A 19295-nucleotide genomic window follows, 5' to 3' on the forward strand; every position below is an offset into this window, starting at 1 on the left:
CCTGAGGCCCAGTGCCTGAAGAGTGAGGCCTGAATAAGAGTGAGGTCCAGGTAGTTTGATAGATGCCTGAGGCCTGAGCAAGTGGTAGGCTACGAGTGGGGTCCAGGCATATCAGAAGACACCAGAGGTCTACAGGGCATAAGGCCCTGCAGCCCCAGTGAGGGGATGGAGTAGTCTACGCCGTGAGGGGCTAGGAGCCCAATGAGAGGCCAGAAGCCCAGAGAGGGGGCATATGGCCCAGGCATATCCAAGGGCACCTGAGGCCAAGTTGAGCCAGAGGTTGAGTGCAGCCCAGCAATGGGGTTGGGGGAATAAGAGGCATGGGACATGAAGGGGAGGTCAGGGGTGTATATTGTGCCCTTGGCATTGGGGAATTAAATACAGGAGGCTGTCTACTTTTTCCATCAGATCTTGATATATCAAGGTGTGGCAGGAAAACTAGGGTAGACTACCCTAAATGGGTGGACAGCAGGCAGGCTGACATTGACTGGGCCCAGCATGGCCCCCTGTCATACCTGGTGATGACTTGTTTCTCTCTCAATCCAGTTTTTGGGGTTGTTGTGTAGGGTTCCCCCCCGCCAAGTCTGAAATGTTTTGATCACAATATGCAGCAGTGATCCTTATTCCTTTGAAAGAATCTTCAGCTTGACTGAGTCGATATCATATTTACAAATACTGCAATTGCTGTTGCCTTAAGTCGTCTTGAACCAACACCACCCAAAATACACTGATTGGTGCAGCAACTCAATTCTTTCTGAAAATGCTGCACTTTTGTCTTCCCTGGAAGCTAAGTACATTATTTTCTCAATAAGCTCAGGATGAGTATCTGGGAACCCAAGCTGCCTCCTGAATTTGGGTTCCCAGGTGACTACAGCATGTTGTTAAGCCAATCTATTAATAGCAAGCATCCTTTAACTAGTTAAAGTTAAATTTAAGATTATTTGATTGCATTTAGCTCCTTCAGTGTCATGCCTGATAGAAGTTCCTGGAATGCAGGCTGCTGTCTTTCCAGCAATAGCTCATTGGGGTTTTCATTATAGACTTTTAGTCATATTGGTATTCTTTCCATGAGTAAGCAGCAAGGTCAAGGACAATGGAATGGCCAAACCTTGTTTTGCTACAGTTTCACATATAACAAAGTTATCAGTCATTTTCAACTCAGAACATCTACTGTACTTTATAATATATTGCCACTACTACTAAGACTACTTGTTCTGTTTTTGGATGCTATGCAAAAGCTACTTTCATGCAGAGTTCTGACACTAACCCTTGAGACACTTTTGAGATAGGGATATAAAAAAAGTGGGGGGATGTTAACTATCCACACAAGGACAGACATGTTGCATCAACAGTACTCTTATTGATATGGTTTACATCTTTATTACAAGAACTAAAGATCTACCACAGAAGTTATTAAAACACTGTAATGTTTCTCAAAGCAATTCTTTTTGTCCCTGTACCTTTTGCCACTTCCATATTCTCCCATACCACATCTACTTTTTCCCCAATGAAAGTTTGTTTGTTTTTGTTTTGTTTTGTTTTTTCGGAGGGGGAAGGAAGCAAAACAAAAACAAAAAAACCCCCACAAACAAAAAAAAAAAAAGTGTTCTATTTCATTTTCTCCACCATAACCATACCCTTCTGGTCCATCTTGTGAAACTGGTTTCCCCACAGCAAACATACTAAGGTGATGCATTAAGGCCTGAGGGCAGGATGGAAGAAAAGGAAGATGCTTCAGTCTTAATGATATCTACTATTTCCTACAAAAGGTGTTTTGCAAGGGGATGTACCACTTCCTTTGAGGTATCTGAATAAGGACCGTTCTGAAAAACAGCACAAGTATGTAACAAAACATCATTTGCTGCAAAACTGTTTGTTCAGCATAACGGAGGCATTACTGTTATATTTAAAGTTTAACTCCACCAATGCTCCATCACACAATGCTAGTCTTTGGACAAATTCAAAACAAACAAACAAACAAACAAACAAAGTGACTGCTTGGGAAGGGTTAGGGAAGCTATTTTTACACCATTACACAAGGCACCAAAATTAAAAAAGAATACAGCCCCATTTTAGACTGGAATTAAATTCCTTTCAGGACTAATAGCCACCAGACATAAATCCACATTCTGCACTGCTGTGGACTAATTCTCTTCTGAGTACTAAGATAACACCATGTTAACATAACTCTTGTGAAACTCTGCCTCTCCATACAACTAATTCTGCAAGATATGGCAGTGTCTAGGTACAAAGTCTCACTTCTCAAATAAAGCTAGGGACACCAGCAATTATACAGTGGAGAGAGAGTGTGAGCGCGCTTCCTTTATGGTCTGGGAAAGGCTACTGCCTCTGCATTGGAGAAGCTACTGAACTGACCATAAAGCTCATTGCTAAATATTTAAAGCAAACTACAGTGCCTGACTGATGTTTAAATACCAGCTTTCCTCTTGAAATGGCTGCTGAAAATAGTTTCCTATAGTATTAAAGGAAAGAGCACTGTAGCCATAGCCAAATGAACACCAAAAACAAGTGTGTGTGCAGGTTTTATTAACAAAGGGGATATAGCTCTTATGAACTTAAACTGCTTGCTTAAGTGCTGTGTTTTATAAGGGTAGTGCTATTTGCAGTAGTTACTGTGGCACAATAAACACTTACATAGCACACTATTTGCAAGCATTGAGTACTTTACAAGGGTTGCTTTTATACCCATTTCACAGACTAGAAAAAGATGGGCAAAAAAGTTAAATGATTTTCCCAAATTATTATAACATGTTAGTGGTAAATCCAGAGGAAAAAACCCTAATGGTCTCTAAGCTTCCATTCCAGCTCAATGTAATGTATCACACCCCATACTTCCCTAGATCATTAAAAAAAAAAAACCAAAACAAAAAAACCCCAAAAAACCCACAACCCAATCCTGACTTGAAGTACTCATGCTATTTTAAATTCATTAGGGCTGCAGAACGTATTCCAGGAAGTTATTCCACCCAGAAGTCAGCGTGTTTAGCATCTCCCCATAAACATCAGTGCAGATCTACAAAGAGCCTGTGGACCCAGGATAACAATATTTTCACAGCCTTGAGTGATATCCTTTCTGAAGTCTCAGACTATATCTTCCATCTTCCCTCAAGTTTTAAGAGGTTTTATTCTCCTGTCTATTAAAACACAGAGAACTGTCCTTCAAATCTACAGACTACTTTAGAACAGGAAATATCTGACTCCACACATCACTGAAAGGCAGGAGGGGGGAACTGCTCTCCTTTTAATGTATATGGTGCACAGGTTAGTGAAAAGCAACAACTTATAAGATGCAAGAAAATAAGCATTCAGTGATCTGCTATAGCCCTGGATGCCTCTGTAGTCACTAACCAAGTTATCACAGAAGCTGCAGTAGCTGCCAAGATTCTGTAATATGGGTAACAATCCCATATGTATTAAAATAGTATTATTTAGTGGAAGAGATGGGCATCCTAGACTGTTTAAAGACTAAGAGTTTTGAGGTAGGCAGTGACCCTTACATAACACCACTTCTAAAAGCTGCCAGGATGAGCATGGCCACTCATGAAAACACCAAAGAGCACTTATTTCATGGGTTGGCAACTTTTTTGCCACTAAGCTGTTGCTTGCAGCGCAGCTACCACCCCAGACTTCCCCTACATCCTGCCACCACCACACACACTAGTCAGAAGCTACCAAAAGGATAAACAGAAAAAGGCAGCTGTTAAATGTAACCGAGGACTTGCTCCAATTCTCTATAAGAACAGGACAAAATAAAAAAAAAGTAGGCATTATGCCTTTACAAGATGAGCTGCTGACAGACCAGCCCTTGGGCATATAAACCTAGCAGAGGTAAAACAGAGCTGGAGGCAAGAGCTCTGTGATAGGGTACTGATGGAAACAGTCCTGGGGAGTTGGAGGCTGTAAGTAGGCCCAGGAGGGCTATGTTAGAGGTAGTCAGTGGGACGAGGGAGAAAAGCCAGAGAACAACCAGAAAAAGGCAACCTACCTGAAAATGACTGCAGGGCAGCCAAGCTCACTGGGACCGAATGCAGGATTGGGAGGAGATGCAAATTTATGTGTGGGCCAGGAGGGAGAGTCAATATCAAGATAACCAGGCCAGGTGCTCACCCTAACCTGACTTGGGCTATTTTGTTCTGACCTACTTAAGAAGCCAGGCTAGAAGATTTTACCTCACTGAATTGCTAACTGGGGCCAGAGCCCACATAGTAGAGTTAAAAAAAGGTAAAAGGTGTCATCCCATAGGCATTTCACAGGCAACAGCAGTATGCGTTTCAGGTAGAGGTGGTCCACCTGTGTCTGGCAACATGATTTTTCTATCTGGCAAGTACTGCAGGTAGCCACCATATTGGAATCTAAGAGGTCTGCCACGAATTCACATTTTGGTTGATATTTCAGCCCCCACTAGGGTTAGAAAATTAATTATAATGATGAAAACCAACACTATGAACCAAGAAGACCAATCTTAACATCTTTGTTGTGGTAGCCATATTGGATTTTAAAGATGTCTGCTGTGAATTGACATTCAAATACCTAATAATGAATTAAAAAAAAAAAAAAAGGTTTGCAAAATTGCTGCATCAACTCTGTTTAGTTTCACATTACCAACATGAAAACCTCATGGAGATAGTCAACAAGAGAGACTCCCCCTTATTGCCCTTAAGCAAATGTTACAAATGGAGCCAAAAGCATCACTGAGTCCAGCAAAACACAAGAGGTCTGACTTGGAATCTAGATGATGCACATGTCTCGAAATAGGTTTCCAGTTAATGATTAGCTAAAGTACACCTGCTGGAATTGCAAGAATAAATGAGTCACTCACTCAATGTAGGACAGTTGCTGGCAGTATTCTTGACAGACTATTACGTTGTGTTTATCCTGTGCTGCAGCATTACAAAAGACTCAATTGGCACCATTCTTACTACAGTTTACATACAAAGGACATACTGAGAGACTTAAGTCACACAAGGTAGAAGAAGAAAGAGAAATGCTACCACCATCAAGTGAAGAACACCCTAGGACATCTACTCCAGCAGTTCACTGGAGTATGTACATATTCTGCCAGAGACATTCTAAGAAGAGACTGAGTAAAGTGTTGTCGTTTGAATCAGCCAATGCAATACGCAAGCTGACAGAGAAGAACGAAGTGTTGTGTTGCCGAATTGGTGTCAAAGAGCATGTTACCATCCTGAATGCAGGCAGTAGAACAATGGAAGCAACAAGTCTCTTCTTCCTGTTCTTATGTGGAGATTTCACAATGTTATTTCTTCTTTCTTCTGAAGCGAAAGCATTGCATCAAGTGATTAATGAACTAGATGCCAGTTTTGCATGGAAAATGTGTACAGTCTGTAAGATGCACTTGAAAGATGTTGCAATTTAGTAGAAGACAAAGGGTGGTGAACAACCTCTGATCATGCTGAAGCAAACGAAGCAAGAACTTCAGACTTTACTAGAAGACAGACATTTTCAGCACCAAAGAAATGCAAATCTACTCCTTGTCTTCCATGCTGGGACAACTGGTAAAGTTGTACAAGCAGTTGTAACTTTGCATATAAATGAAGAGGAACTGACCTGCATTTCAGACGCACACAACTTGTGCTATGCTGCTCTCAAAATCAAAGCAGGACTTGAAAGTTATAGCCAACATGAAGGGATACAGCAAATTGAATGGAGAGCAAGCCAAAAAATGTGTTCCTGATAGCATTTACACATTGATCCATTTGGATTCTGGGAGATGACAAATGACAACTTGGATGTTGCAAGTCATGTACAAGATGAGAATATATTCAGTACATCTGTCTAGAATCTCAGGATTTGGTTTACCTGCAATCATGAAGCAAAAAAAGTTTATGCCAAAACATGTTTAGTTAGACTTGCTGATGCATCTTGCAACTAGATCTAAGAATCTGGTATAAATCTCCATAGTGCTGGATGCAGCATACACAGTTTATTACATCAAAACCACTGCTGCTGAGAAAAATGGAAAGGAATTTTGGGAAAATTGGAGTTGTTATCCCAAGAAATCTTGTTATGGCCCTTTTGTTCCATTTTCAAACTAGACAACATTGATATCTTGGGAGGAGACACTGGACAGAAAACAAACACTAATGCTACAATTTCTGTTGCATTACAAAGAGGACCATTGAAACCAGCCTAGCTTGAAGAAAGTATTGGCGTAATAGGAAAGAAAAGAATGTTGAAAGATGTACCACCTGAATTTAACACAGTAATTCCAACTATGATGACCTGTAACAAGACAATGAAACCAGCTGTCCACAGTATGGGTACCAACATGAATGAAAAGCTAAACAATACAGCTGTTCAATGCATGTCAAAGCTACTATGCATACTGGATAGAATAATCAGCTAACAAGCAGGAGAACATTGCCATACCAGGGTGGACAGCATTTAACCAGTTTCTTTCTGATGATACTTCACCACTGCTGATTGTTGGGTTTTGTCCTATATTGCCCACACAAGCACCCAAGTTCATGACAGTCCAAATGGTGTTGTAATGTAAAACAATTGTAGGACACCTGGGGCAGCAGCACAATCGTAACAGTTGATCAAGCATTGTATTTCAAAGCAAAAGAACTTCTTTGGGCTCAGCCAGAAGAGAGCGCAAAGGAGGCTTCCATATCATCATGGCTTACCTAAGAGCAAATGGTCAGCATTTCACCACTTCATAAAGATTGTTAGAGAGTGGATTATTTTCAGAAAACGCCACCAACATAAAATGAAAGCAAATCTGTACAACTATGCTATCAGAGCACAAGATAACATTCAAAGCAATATGGTATATTTTGATAAATGAATTAATTGTGTGGTTGTCCAGTTCATACAAAGAATTAGATTATGATGTCATTGACCAAACTTTCCAATAGTATAGGTGTTTCATTCAGAAATGATGACTGCCAAGTGGGAAGGAATCTGGTGAAGATCTATTAGTGCATCTGCCAGTGACTGGCACTACTTCAAAAATTATGGAACAATGCCATCAAGGTACATTCAAGTACTGGATGAACTATTTGGAAGTAAATCAATACTCTTAGTGCATACTCAGGGCTGAGCATGAAGGAAACTGGCTTGAGCATTTATGTGCCTTTGAAGAAACGCTTCTGCCGATAGCTGCGCATGACCATACCAATTACATGAGACAGGGTCCAGTAGATCTTGAATGTATGAAGAACTTAAAAAATTTTGTTCCTACAATGTATGCTAATTTGTGGAAGGAGGATCCAGGGTCAAGAGAACTAGTTTCCCATTTGTAAATATTTCAACAGACCAGGCAACAACAAGATTTGCAAAATTGCCAATGGTATAGTAAGTATAACATGCAGTGAATCAGCTAGACCACGATGGGTACTGAACTGCAACAAAAGAAGTCACCTTAACCAAGATGGTAAGTCAAAAGTTTGGGATCAATACAATAACATCTTTCAATCATAACAAGAGACAAAGGATACAACTGAAATGAGATTACATAATTGTAATCTGAAAAACTGCAATTACCTGTTGTATTGGTGATATGTATACTGTTGTATTACCATTATATTACCATTGGATTAGACCATTACATTCTCCTATTGCTTTGGAGCTGAACATATGTCCATGCATTTCATTGCCATTAGGTTATATATTATTCAAACACCCAACTAACCTACATTCTAAAATTTAAGAAAAGGCTAGCCTGAGATATAATGCTTTCAATATGGCTACCACAATGAAAGCATTACAACAACTGAAAATTAGAATTAATTTTCTAGCCCTAGTGGGGGCTGAAATATGAACTAAACTGAATTCATAGCAGCCATCTTGGATTCTAATATGGCAGCTACATGCACTACTTGCCAAACTGGCAAAGTAACTTTTCTGACATGGGTGGACCACCTCTACCTGAAGCACCTCTACCTGAAGCTGCTTGTGGCAATGGGTTGCCTATAACAAAGTCTAGAGACCTTACTGATCAATTTATACCCTAGTAGCAGGGACATAGGAGACGGGGCTAAGGCGTGCCCAGGTCTGCAATACAGGTTTCCCTCAATTTATGCAAGTTTGCTCTTATGCAATGATCCTTTTTATACTTGAAATTTGTTATACGAGATGTAAATTTGCTGTTATGCGATTGGCATAGGCGCGGTCCTCCCTCCCCCAAGCAGGTAGTCTGTGAGATGGTTAGGGGAGGGGAAAGGGCCGTGGGGTCAAGGCTCCACTCACTGCAGCCGCTCTGGGAGTGGTTGATGCCAGCAGCTTGCAGTTGTTGGGCTGTGCCAAGGCTTAAACCCCCCAGGGTTCCACTTCCCTTGGGGCACTGTGCCCTGAACCTCCCAGCGTGGCGTAGCCCAGCAGCTGCAAGTAGGTGGTGTCTGCCGCTCCCAGCACTGCAGCAGGGGCAGGCAGTTGCCGGCAGCAGGACAAGACCAGGCTGTTCCTGGCACTCTGGGTGGGCTGAAGTGATAGGAGGGAGGCTGCTGCCACTCCAAAATTTGCTGTAGCTCCCCGCACAACCTGCCCTCTCAGTGCCACTGCCGAGCACTGGGAAAAGACTGGTGCCACCACTGGCCCCAGCTGGTTCTTGTCCCACTGCAGGCTGCTGTCTACCCCTGCTGCAGCCCTGGGAACAGCAGGTGTTCCCTGCTTGCAGCTGCTGGGCTGCGCTGTGCCAGGTGGTTTGGGGCATGGTGCAGCCCAGTAGCTAAAAGGCAACTGGCATTGGCTGCTCCTGCGACTGTTTCAGCAGGGGCTGCTGCCCACCCCAAGTGCGGTGAAGAGCCCAGTGCCACCCCTGCTTGCAGCTGCTGGGCTGCGCTGTGCCAGGTGGTTTGGGGCATGGTGCAGCCCAGTAGCTAAAAGGCAACTGGCATTGGCTGCTCCTGCGACTGTTTCAGCAGGGGCTGCTGCCCACCCCAAGTGCGGTGAAGAGCCCAGTGCCACCCCTGCTTGCAGCTGCTGGGCTGCACCATGCCCTCTCCCTGCTCCTTCCCTAGCCCCAACCTCACTCCCTCCCACCAATTTATGTGGTAGATGCGTTCTCAGGGAACGGCGCATAAAAATCGCATAAAGTGAACCCAGTTTACAATGAAATGGATGGGGATATGTTCCCACAGTTGTTCACTGTATGCGAATGTAATTTATGCGCTGGTCCCTGGGAACACACCTACCACATAAAACCGAGGGAAACTTGTACAGAAAGGTACTTAAAAGTTGCTCCTCCCTTAGGAGGACTGACAGCTTATTTCAGGGTGGGCAATTATTTTGGCTGGCAGGTCACTTAAGTTTTTGTGAGCTGTCAAGGGCTGGATACATCTTTTAGAAGATACCATTTTAACAATGTTGTTATAGGTAAAAAACAAATCGTATACTTAAAACTCCCCGCACAAAAACCAAAACAGACACCTACTAAAGTATAATTTAAAGTTTCAAAATATTTCTTGTCCTTATTTGTGTTTTTTTGCATATAGAAATGATTGTATAATAGCTCAAAATAGTCTTACTCTTGTATATTGTGGTGTGTATGGATGCCAAGTCCTGGGAACTGGCCAGGGTGGGAAGAGGAGTGCAGGTGCAGTTGTCCCCCGCCCCCAGGTTCACAGCCCCCAGTCTAGCCCATGGCTACCCCCACAATTCTCCACATGGGGCCAAGCCCCACTCACTCCTACCTGGGACACCCTACACCACACTCCCTCCTGTGCCTATTGGCCCCAACCAGCATACACAGCTTCTTGGCAGGGCTGTTCCTGGTGCAGATGCAGCCACTGAGGTACTGCACAGCTCCTCCTCTTGCCCCTGCTATGCTATTCCTGTGGGAAGCAGCTGCAGCCAAGCAGCTCCTGACCCAGTGTGGGGCTCCAGTTCCTGGCTATCTTCCACCCACAGGTGGCTGCTCATTGTGCCAGGTGGACGGAGTAGGCAGAAGATGGCCAGGAGCTGGATCCCCAGTACAGCAGGGCAGCTCCTGCCCTAGCATGCTTCCCTCCTGCCTCCCCAGAGCAGCACAACAGGGGCAGGAGGAGCCACCACTGGAGGAGAGGGGAGCTGAAGAGCACTTAGGTGGCTGCAACCACACTGGGAGCAGCCCTGCCAGGAAACTGTACATACTGGACAGGGCCAGTGGGAACAGGAGGGAGTGTGGGCAAGTGTCCCCCCTTCCCCCCCCGCCCCAGTGGGGCAGCTTTAAGATCAGTTGACAGACCAGATTGGCCCACAGATGGTATTTTGCCGATCCCTGGCCTACTCCCTAATTTCTATACCAACAAGTTGTGGCAAGCAAGATGGGTAGGCATGTCGGGACAAAGAAAGGGCCAGAAGCCAGGACCGACCAATCGGGGGTAGTAGACTATATTGAGGGCCTCCCCTGAGATGGTTACAATAGGGCCCTGAGGTTGCCTCCTTGACTGCCACAACTGAAGCATGCTGCTGATTCCCCTTTGCTGCTGCAGGCCAAATTCAATTTCTTTACAGGCTGTAGGCTGCCAACCCCAGCTTTATTCCAAGACAGCATAGGACAGATCTCGATGCACAGAAAAAAAAAAAAAAATTAAGAACTACTGGGCAACCTACATCACCCCCTTGCACATCAGTTGTTTACCCATTGCCCCAAGTTTCTCAAATCTATGTTACCAATCTGTTTTTGTCATGGACAGATACTTGCCAAACTTTTAGGTTTAAAATTAAAGTTAGCATTTTAACATTAGCTCATCATACCATCTCACCAGTGTTCATCCATATCACTGCATCAGATCTTTAAACTTTCAAAAAGATGAGACATATATGGGTAGTATGATGTTTTTCCTTTACTGCATTTAAGTGAGGAAAACCTCTTTCAAAAAAATACCAACCTCTTTTTTTAAAAGCTCTCTCAAAAGCTGCAGAAGATTCTACAACTTTTAAGAATTAAGTAAGGTTATTAACGGAACATGGTGTTTCATAATGTTCCATAGGAACAACTGATACAAAACAAGTTAAAGAACAAAATATTAACTGAAGTTAAAATAAATTCTCTTTCGAGGAGACAAATATGAGCAGATATCTTCAGGAACCTATTATGCAACAGTGGAAGGAAGGCAGGCAAGCAATTAAAAGCCACAGCACTGAGGGGAGTAAGCCAAAACGTGCAGGTGGAAGAAGAGAAATCCATTAGTCTTGTTGCTCTGGGTGTGGAAAAATCTTTAAGACTTATCAAATGGTTATGCTACCGAACCATTTTTTTTTTTTTTAATTTTTTTTTTTTAACTATAAAGCCAGACAAAATTAGAATGAGAGGAAATATACTGATTAAAATATATTATTTTGTTTCAAACTGTTCAGGCAGAGGGGTTCTTAAACGCTTTCATCATATCAATTGTAACAGCAGCAGTCTTGCTTGTTCTCAAGAACTACTTGTCTCTGGATTTGGTCATATGTCTTCCACTGTATTTGCTTACATGTTAAAGCACCAATAGGACAATTTAAATAAGCTGGGCATACTCTCAAGCAGTGTAGCAACTGGAAGGAAAATACCAGAAATAGGTGACTCTTCAACAGGCTCCTGACCATCAGCTACTGCTCGGTAGAATACCAGTCATTTGCAAACTACAATTTAGAACTTACCAAGAAACATAAAACTGAATTAAAGCATGTAGATGTACATGAATACTAATTTAAAAAGCTACAGGTAATTGTTTCTTAAGAGGAATTTTTTCTACCTCTTTACATAGATGACAGAAAAGCATGCAAAACATCTAGAGCTACAAAAAAAGAGACAGTATCTTTTAAAGTACTGTACCTGTTACATCTTCTGGATCTGTTACAACAATGTGCGCATTTAACTCCTGTAACTTATGGTGCAATTCTTCCAACTTCTTATTTGATTTTTTCAACATATTATCCACGTATGCCAAGTTTTTTTTATCTGTTGTGACCTTCCGGAGATTCTCTGCTCCTTCCTTGATTTTCAGTTCCTTCCTTATTTCCCGTTTGATCCGATCCTTTATTTCATCCAATTTCTGTTGTACCATTGTGTCCGAAAAGTCCAATTTTTGGCCAGGGCTAAGATTTTCAGAAACCAGAAGACCTCGAGCATCTCCCTAAACACAAAAGAAAAAAACACAACATAATTAAACAGAGAAATGATCTGCTTGATGATGCACTTTCCATGTATGAAAACACATGGCTTTTCTCCAAAAAATATACTAAATACTTTGGAGAAGCCATTTACTAAACACTACCAGCAGTCATGTTGCCCCAAAGAGCCAACAAGCCTATAAGACTTTACACAGTGATGGACTTGTGTTTTACAACCAACAGATTTGTTTTACATTTAGTGACATCTTTACTGAGTCTATTTTTAACAGCAAGAGATTTAAATACCTCTAGATTTGTCATGCACACATGCCCTGCAGTTATATTCCTCACAGCTAATGACCCACATTTGTAATTTTCTGGGATTTAATTGTGTGTTTTAATAGACTAAGTGGATCTAGGAAATAATGTTTCATTCTTAGAATTACTAACAATGATTAATTCCTATACATTTGCTAGAAGTTCAACAGTTCTATCCTATTCAACATTTAAGTCATTGCAACATTTTCAGAGATTTAGAGAAATACTGTTACTTTTATAGAGTATGCGTTTTGTCATATCCACTACTGGAATATAACATTTCTAATCTTACAGCTTTGCTTCCTTTTCAAGCTTTATGTAGAGAAATTTTTAAAGTTAGTTTTTCCTCCTTACTACAAGATGGGTTAAGAGAGGAGAAATGTTGAACACTGAGGCTGAATTGATGATCTTGTGAAGTTCCTTCCAGCCCATGTCTATAAAAAAAAACAAACAAAAAAAAAACTGAAGAAAATATGTTCCTGCTGTGTTATAGAGAGGATAAGTAGAACGTGAAATACACAACAGCTGCTAGGCTTACAGGTAACTGGGGTTTTCATAATGTTTTGTCCATGTGGACCCTGGTAAATGGACTTCATGCACATGCAAAAATTAGGATCTTCAGACCACCAGATTGCACTGACACCCTTGCCTCATGTATTCATCCCTCTTTTACCCAATGGGGTGCGTGTGTGTAGAGGGGGAAGGGAATGCAAGTGAATGAACAAGAGCAAACCTGTCCTCTAGCTAGTTCTGGATCCTACTAAATAAAGATGGGTACTTAAGGCATGCAGATGGAAGCTAGGTTGAAGCTTCCACATTGACAAAAAAAATATTTAGAACTGTAATTCTTTTAACATGTGTATTCAGTCTTTAGCCACATGAAACTCATTAACAGTGGCTAGCCAGGTTATGAGGGGAAGAGGGTCTAAAGAATCTTTGCTATGGTTAACCAAGCAGTCATTGCAGAACAGCTCTCCTGATTTAAAAAAAAATCTGACCTAGTCTCCCTCTCTAGGATATAATGTTGGATAAGTACATGGTCTGTAGAATAGCCACTTGTAGCTCAGGTCTCTTAGTAAGGAAGATTTCCTAGGCATGCTGAAAAGGTTGCCTGGGCTTGAGAGTGAGGGACAAGTTGAAAGCTTAGTAAAAAGAGATGATACCCTGCTGAAGAATTTAAGAGGAGTCTCAGCACTGCCTTAGTCCTGTAAAGTATAAAGGATTTCTGTGTTCAAATTTATTAACCTCATGTACAGTGGTAGTCAGAGCTATATCTTTGTTGACTTTGAGATCTCAGAACTACTTGGTGAGTTCAAAAGAAGGGGCAAGTCAAAGCCAAGAACTTTAAGTGCAATTCTTAGGAGAAAGAGGTAGCCCTGATGGCCAAGGTAGATATGGATTAACACAACTATTTTGAACAAAAGCATAAGAGAACACAGATGGGGAGCCTTTACTTTCAGTAAACCTTGGAATTTAAAAACCCTACACAATCCTGTGGATTTTGTTGAAATGAGATGGATTTGTAACTGGACTTGTCATTCAATTACAACGCAAGGGTGATTTATTTGATGACACCGAGTTGTGTGACAGAAGCTTATCTTGGGGTTTCCCCTCTGAATAGCTAGGTGTCTACATATAGGTAGATGCATGTAACTTGCTACCTCAAGAAAGCATCTTAATGACAGGCATTTTATAGACTACTCAGGGCTGGGAGCATTCTAGTAAGTCTTAAAAAAAGTTATGGCTTAAATAAGCTTATACAGAAGGCTTCAATATATAGTTTTTCAGAATAGGTTTTCCTTGACTTTGTCTTGATCTCACTTCATGAATGTAGAATTACAAATCTTTACTATCCAAGGAAGCCATCACATGTTGTTAGTACCCTATCCTATTGCGTAGGTGTAGGAAAAACTTGAATACATGACAGAAGTCCCAAGTTCTCAATCACCTGCTACCTATGACAGAACTCAGCAGTTTTTAATCTTACTCTGTAATGCATTGTCATTTAATCGGTTCTGAATTAATTTAAATTTAGAGAGCTTCTTCTGCCATGCTGAGAGCCCTTTTTTAGTTTCATTTTTAAAAAAAATCTGACTAGTAGTTGACATCTGTGAATCTTTCCATCTAAACCTAAACCTAGAAGAGCTGGACATCTCAGTTTACTTAGCCTTGTGTAGAACAAAGTCTGCTTTAGCAGTGAAGCCTAGTATCAGTACAAACACCCTTGACAAAACAGATCTACTGATTCCAGTACTGAGTTTATGGACCGATATCAAAATTAGCATCAGGTGCTGATATTGCAGGTAGTTACACCAGTCTCTTCAGCACTATAGAGAATTAAACCATCAGGTAGTCTTGCTGTCCTCCCCTGGAGCAGTTAACACCAGGAGTATACCAATTTACTCTTCCTCTCACCCACCTTCACTCTCCAGAAAATCAAGCAGAGGCCATTCTGATATTCATCCTAATGGTCTCTGCCATGATAAGGCACCTATATACTACCTTCATTTCAAAATATAACAGCACACAGCAGTTTTCCCCCCACCCTACATATTCAAACATTGTAAGATTGCCCTTTTATTTTTTGCATAAGACATTAAGTCATAGTCTAAACTGTGGCATTTTAGATTACTTAACAGAACACAACAACTTGCAAGAGGTTCATCTGGTAGTTCTCATGTTTCAATTCAAGTACACTATATCAAGCTCTTACTGACCTGTTTACATAGACACACAGGTCTGCAGAAAGAGGAATTAAAAGTCAACAAATAACTTGATTTTAAAAGCCTTGCCAAATTGGAAAAAACAAACGAAAAATCATTAACATTATGCTTTTAAAAAAAGGACAGTGCAGAAGTGCCATACACAAGGAGTGAATTGCATTTTACTGCAGTTCACATAAATTGTACTTGTGTATACACACACCAAAAACTTCAACTCAAGAAGCTTCTTGAACATTAGCACTGAAGAAAATTCACTGTAAAGTTGTGGCAAAATGGGTGTGCACCAAGAAACCAGAACAGGTGAAATGAGATGACAAGGAATATACACCACACTCACTTCAAAACAAAATATTCAAACAATTTTCAAAACACCTGGTCATCTGTACTGCCTGAATAAGCTTCCCGAATCACCCCTACATGACAAACAAGAGAAGCAAAAGGTTTAGGGACAGACAGATGTTACACATAATCCAGTTTAAGTGATCTGAAACCAATTTAACTCTGTAACACAATAGAAGTTCAGTGTGCTTAAACCACTCCAAAACTGGTTTAAGATAAGCCTGGCTGGATGTAGTAACAGACTGAACCAATTTAAGTCCAACCATTTTCCCAGACCCCTTCCTGGTACAAGTTAACTCACAGTCCCCCAGAATCCCAGGATGCTTTGCAGCCTGGGCTGTGCTGTCTGCTCCAGCAGATCAGGGTTGGCCCCACCAGTCTGATCTCAGCCAGTAGGACCACTGATTAGTGCTCCAGCTAGGGAAATGGAAAGGGGGGCAGACAAAAAACCTGGGTCCAGACCCTAGCTGTGGTCTGCCTGGCTGGAAGGGACACAGCCCCTGCCAGGCTTTTCCCTGCTGGAGCAGAGAGCTGGCAGGGGGCATGGCCAGGTTTAAAATCCCCCTCCCCACCTCCGCTTCAGTGTGCTGAATCTGAGCCAGTGCTGTTGCTCCCCTGGTTTTGCCCCCCTCTCCACTCGAGCAGGAAGAGCCTGGGAAGAGCTGTTTTATACCCCCTCCATCCCACAAACAGACCCGAGCTGGGGTCCTGTGAAGGCCAGGGAAAGGGGTTAACCCCCACCCCTTCTCTGCCCCCCACCAGTGTGCTGAGCCAGGCCAGAGAAAAGCCTGGCAAGGCCTGTTCCCCCACCCTACCAGCACACCTTGGCTGAAATCTGTGTGGACCAAGGTGGGGGTATAAGCCCCCTCCTCCTCTGCAGTATACTCAGCAGGGCCAGCCAGGGCCTGACCATGCCCCACCCTCCACTCTAGCAGGGAGGGGGAAAAAAAAGCCTCAGAGGACTTCTGTGCCAGTTTCTTTCCCTCCCTCCTGTTCAACAACAACTAGCAGGCTGGGAGGTGTGCTCTAGCACCCCCCAGCTTCTAGCCGGAGCTACTACAGGCATGCGACTGCATTTCTGGAATCAAAAAGTGAGTGAATGTCTGCTCACTTGCTTCTTGGTTCTATCTACACAGTTGAGTCTAATCTGCAAAGACTGAATAGATTCAACCTCAGGCTTTTTTAATGTACTTAGCCAAGATGTCCAGCCAGAACTAAGGAAAACTCTGTTCCCTGTTCCTTGACATCATCCAGTACAGAGTTACTTTCAACTTTACCAGTCATTAAAAACACACCTGCACTCACCCATCCCCAGAGACTAACCTCAGCAGCTTAACAGGCTGCTGCAAAAGGAATTCTTGAAAGGAAGCAGCCATGCAATCAGTCATGAAGGTTGATAGCAATAATTGCTAATTGCTTAACTGTTCTTCTTTTATTAATTGATATTACCCAAGTCCACTTGAGCTCCTTTAAGAAGGAAATTTAACTACGATGGTGTCCTACATTTAGTGCATGGCTACAGCAAGGTAAAATTACAAGGGAGGGAAAGCTCACATGCTTTGGGCTTAGGTTAATTAAGGAGCTCAGGACAGGTACTAAATCTGTAGCAATATATACATCCTCACAGTGCCATAAAAGTTGAGTGGACAGATACGCATGATCTCTGTACTGCTAAAAAATGTAATTTTGGGAGCACCACAAATATGTTACTTGATGAAAAGGAACGTTCTCTGAAGCATTAAGTTTGTAGTACCACATGTGAAGTCTGTACAGTACACCCCACCATAACATGGTTTGGTTCTCTCTGGTCAACCCCACACAGTACTACAGACAAATTCCTGTAAAACCACAGATGCAAATGGCAAAAATATTTTGCAAAATTTAGCTTCTTTGCTAATAGTCTGGCTCCTATTTGACATGTCCTTTTGCAGCTGGAAATATAGGAAGGTCAGAGAGGAAACTTGTACTGCATGGGTGAATTAAGCCCTGGTTCAAGTTTAGATATCCAACTGTAATGACACAGACTGCTTGCAGATGCTAAAGAAAACACACAACCCCCACCCAGCACCCCCCCGCCAAGTGCACTTTACTGGAAGCAGCAGTGGCATGTTACTTCAACCCAGCTCTGCAGCATCTGTAAAGACCAGGTGCTTCAGTGGGGCTTTTTGGCACTTCTCCCTAAAGCCAATTCAATCAGTTGTTAGATAAAACTGCCCAAAAAGGCCCATTAAAGCAACCCATCTCTACAGATGTTGGATGAGCTGAGTTGAATTAATGCCTTGCCTCTTCTGGGCATATGGCAGAGTTGGCACAGGAATATGCAGCATTCAAAGTAAAGCACCGGAGGTTTTTTGTTTGGGGTTTTTTTGTTTTGCTTTGTTTTGAAGTCTGCAAACACCCTGAGTGGATACAAGCTTAGCCAGCTTGCCAGCCAGAGATATTTCAACACTAGTTTAAAGACTAACCAAAACAACCGTTTCAGCCTGGACATAAGGAAGAATTTCTTTACTGTCTGAGGCCCCAATGTCTGAAATAGTCTGCCACTGGAGGTGGTTCAAGCACTATATTGAACACCTTCAAGAGCAAATTGGATGCTTATCTTGCTGGGATCCTACGATCCCAGCTGACTTCCTGCCCTCTGGGCGGGGGGCTGGACTCCATGATCTTCCGAGGTCCCTTCCAGCCCTAATGTCTATGAAATCAAACCTGCAATTTCTTCATGCCAGACAAAAACTTTTTGGAATGCTTGCTAAAAATAATGGTAGCATTTTTGGCATACCTTAGCTATGTAGCTTTCTTTTGCGGGGGGCAATCCTTATGCCAAACATAGGGTTGGGAGAAACCATTACTGATACCACCCTCTGGAATTCAGAAAGATCTAACATTCTAGCTACTTGTATGGTAATCCATGAACCAGCTGCCTCTAAAAGCTGAATTTACTCTCTCGTAACCATAACCACTTGGAAAAATACATGAAAAAAAATCTCAAACCAACATAAAATGGAGATTTGAGAAAGATTAGCATGAACTTGAAGACATGAGGGTATCAGTGGTACAACTGAGTAAATGGAATCTATTTAAATTTAAAATGACACTCTCAAAATGTCCAGCAGGAAAATGTAGACCTACAGTCCAGGACTGGTAGTGGGAGAATGCCACACACTTTTTTGTTGGCATGATGCATCTATATTGTTTCCCATGAGAAATAAGTTGTATAAAATAACTGAAAGGAGGATTAAGGGTGTCTGAACAAGTTGTAGTGGGGGTTCTTGTAGAGAACAAGGAGTCTTAAGGTCCCATATGCTTTATGGCAGCTGATGGGCAAGATAACTTATTCCAATGGTCCTCAATCTCATTAGATTTAAGTACTACCTCAGAAAATACTAGCACTTAGCCGTCATTTGTTTTTCAGTATTAAACAAAGCAATTTTGTAGCAAAGAACTCAAGACCACCACAACAGGTCTGAATGTTTTTAACACCATGGGATTTCTTGTTTGAAATCTCTGGGTTTATCCTGCAAATCATGCATAGGTGTTTGCACACCTAGCAGTGATAATATTGTGCAGCACCTGTATAAAGAACTCATAGCACTTCATTGTGCCACAGTACCCTGGTTGAGAATCGCTGACCTGTACTATTTACAAGGTGCTGTTTAAAGCATGTGCATACAGTTGTTACCATAAAAGGGGCAGGACTTTACTGTGCCAGCTACTCTGTGATAACTGTGCCTGCGTACTTCAAACAACTAACCCTGTCAAATAAGAACTACACTGCAGCAGCTTAGCTCTTAACTAATTTAGAAAGACAGCTTAGGTACCCCAGCACCTGTATAAAGAACTCATAGCACTTCATTG

At 42.1% G+C, this 19295-nt stretch overlaps 1 protein-coding gene across 1 annotated transcript in view; it reads right to left on the reverse strand.

Annotated features, from left to right (window-relative positions):
- The window catches only part of PKN2 (protein kinase N2), an 87386-nt gene that overhangs the window by 36079 nt on the left and 32012 nt on the right, over window positions 1–19295 (reverse strand). Inside the window, exon 2 of the mRNA XM_019531146.1 lies at window positions 11783–12083. Within this exon, the coding sequence (XP_019386691.1) occupies window positions 11783–12083 (301 nt within the window). The remainder of the gene's footprint in view (window positions 1–11782; window positions 12084–19295) is intronic.

Source organism: Crocodylus porosus, unplaced genomic scaffold (assembly GCF_001723895.1).
Source record: "Crocodylus porosus isolate Cpor-Errol unplaced genomic scaffold, CroPor_comp1, whole genome shotgun sequence".
NCBI lineage: Eukaryota > Metazoa > Chordata > Crocodylia > Crocodylidae > Crocodylus > Crocodylus porosus.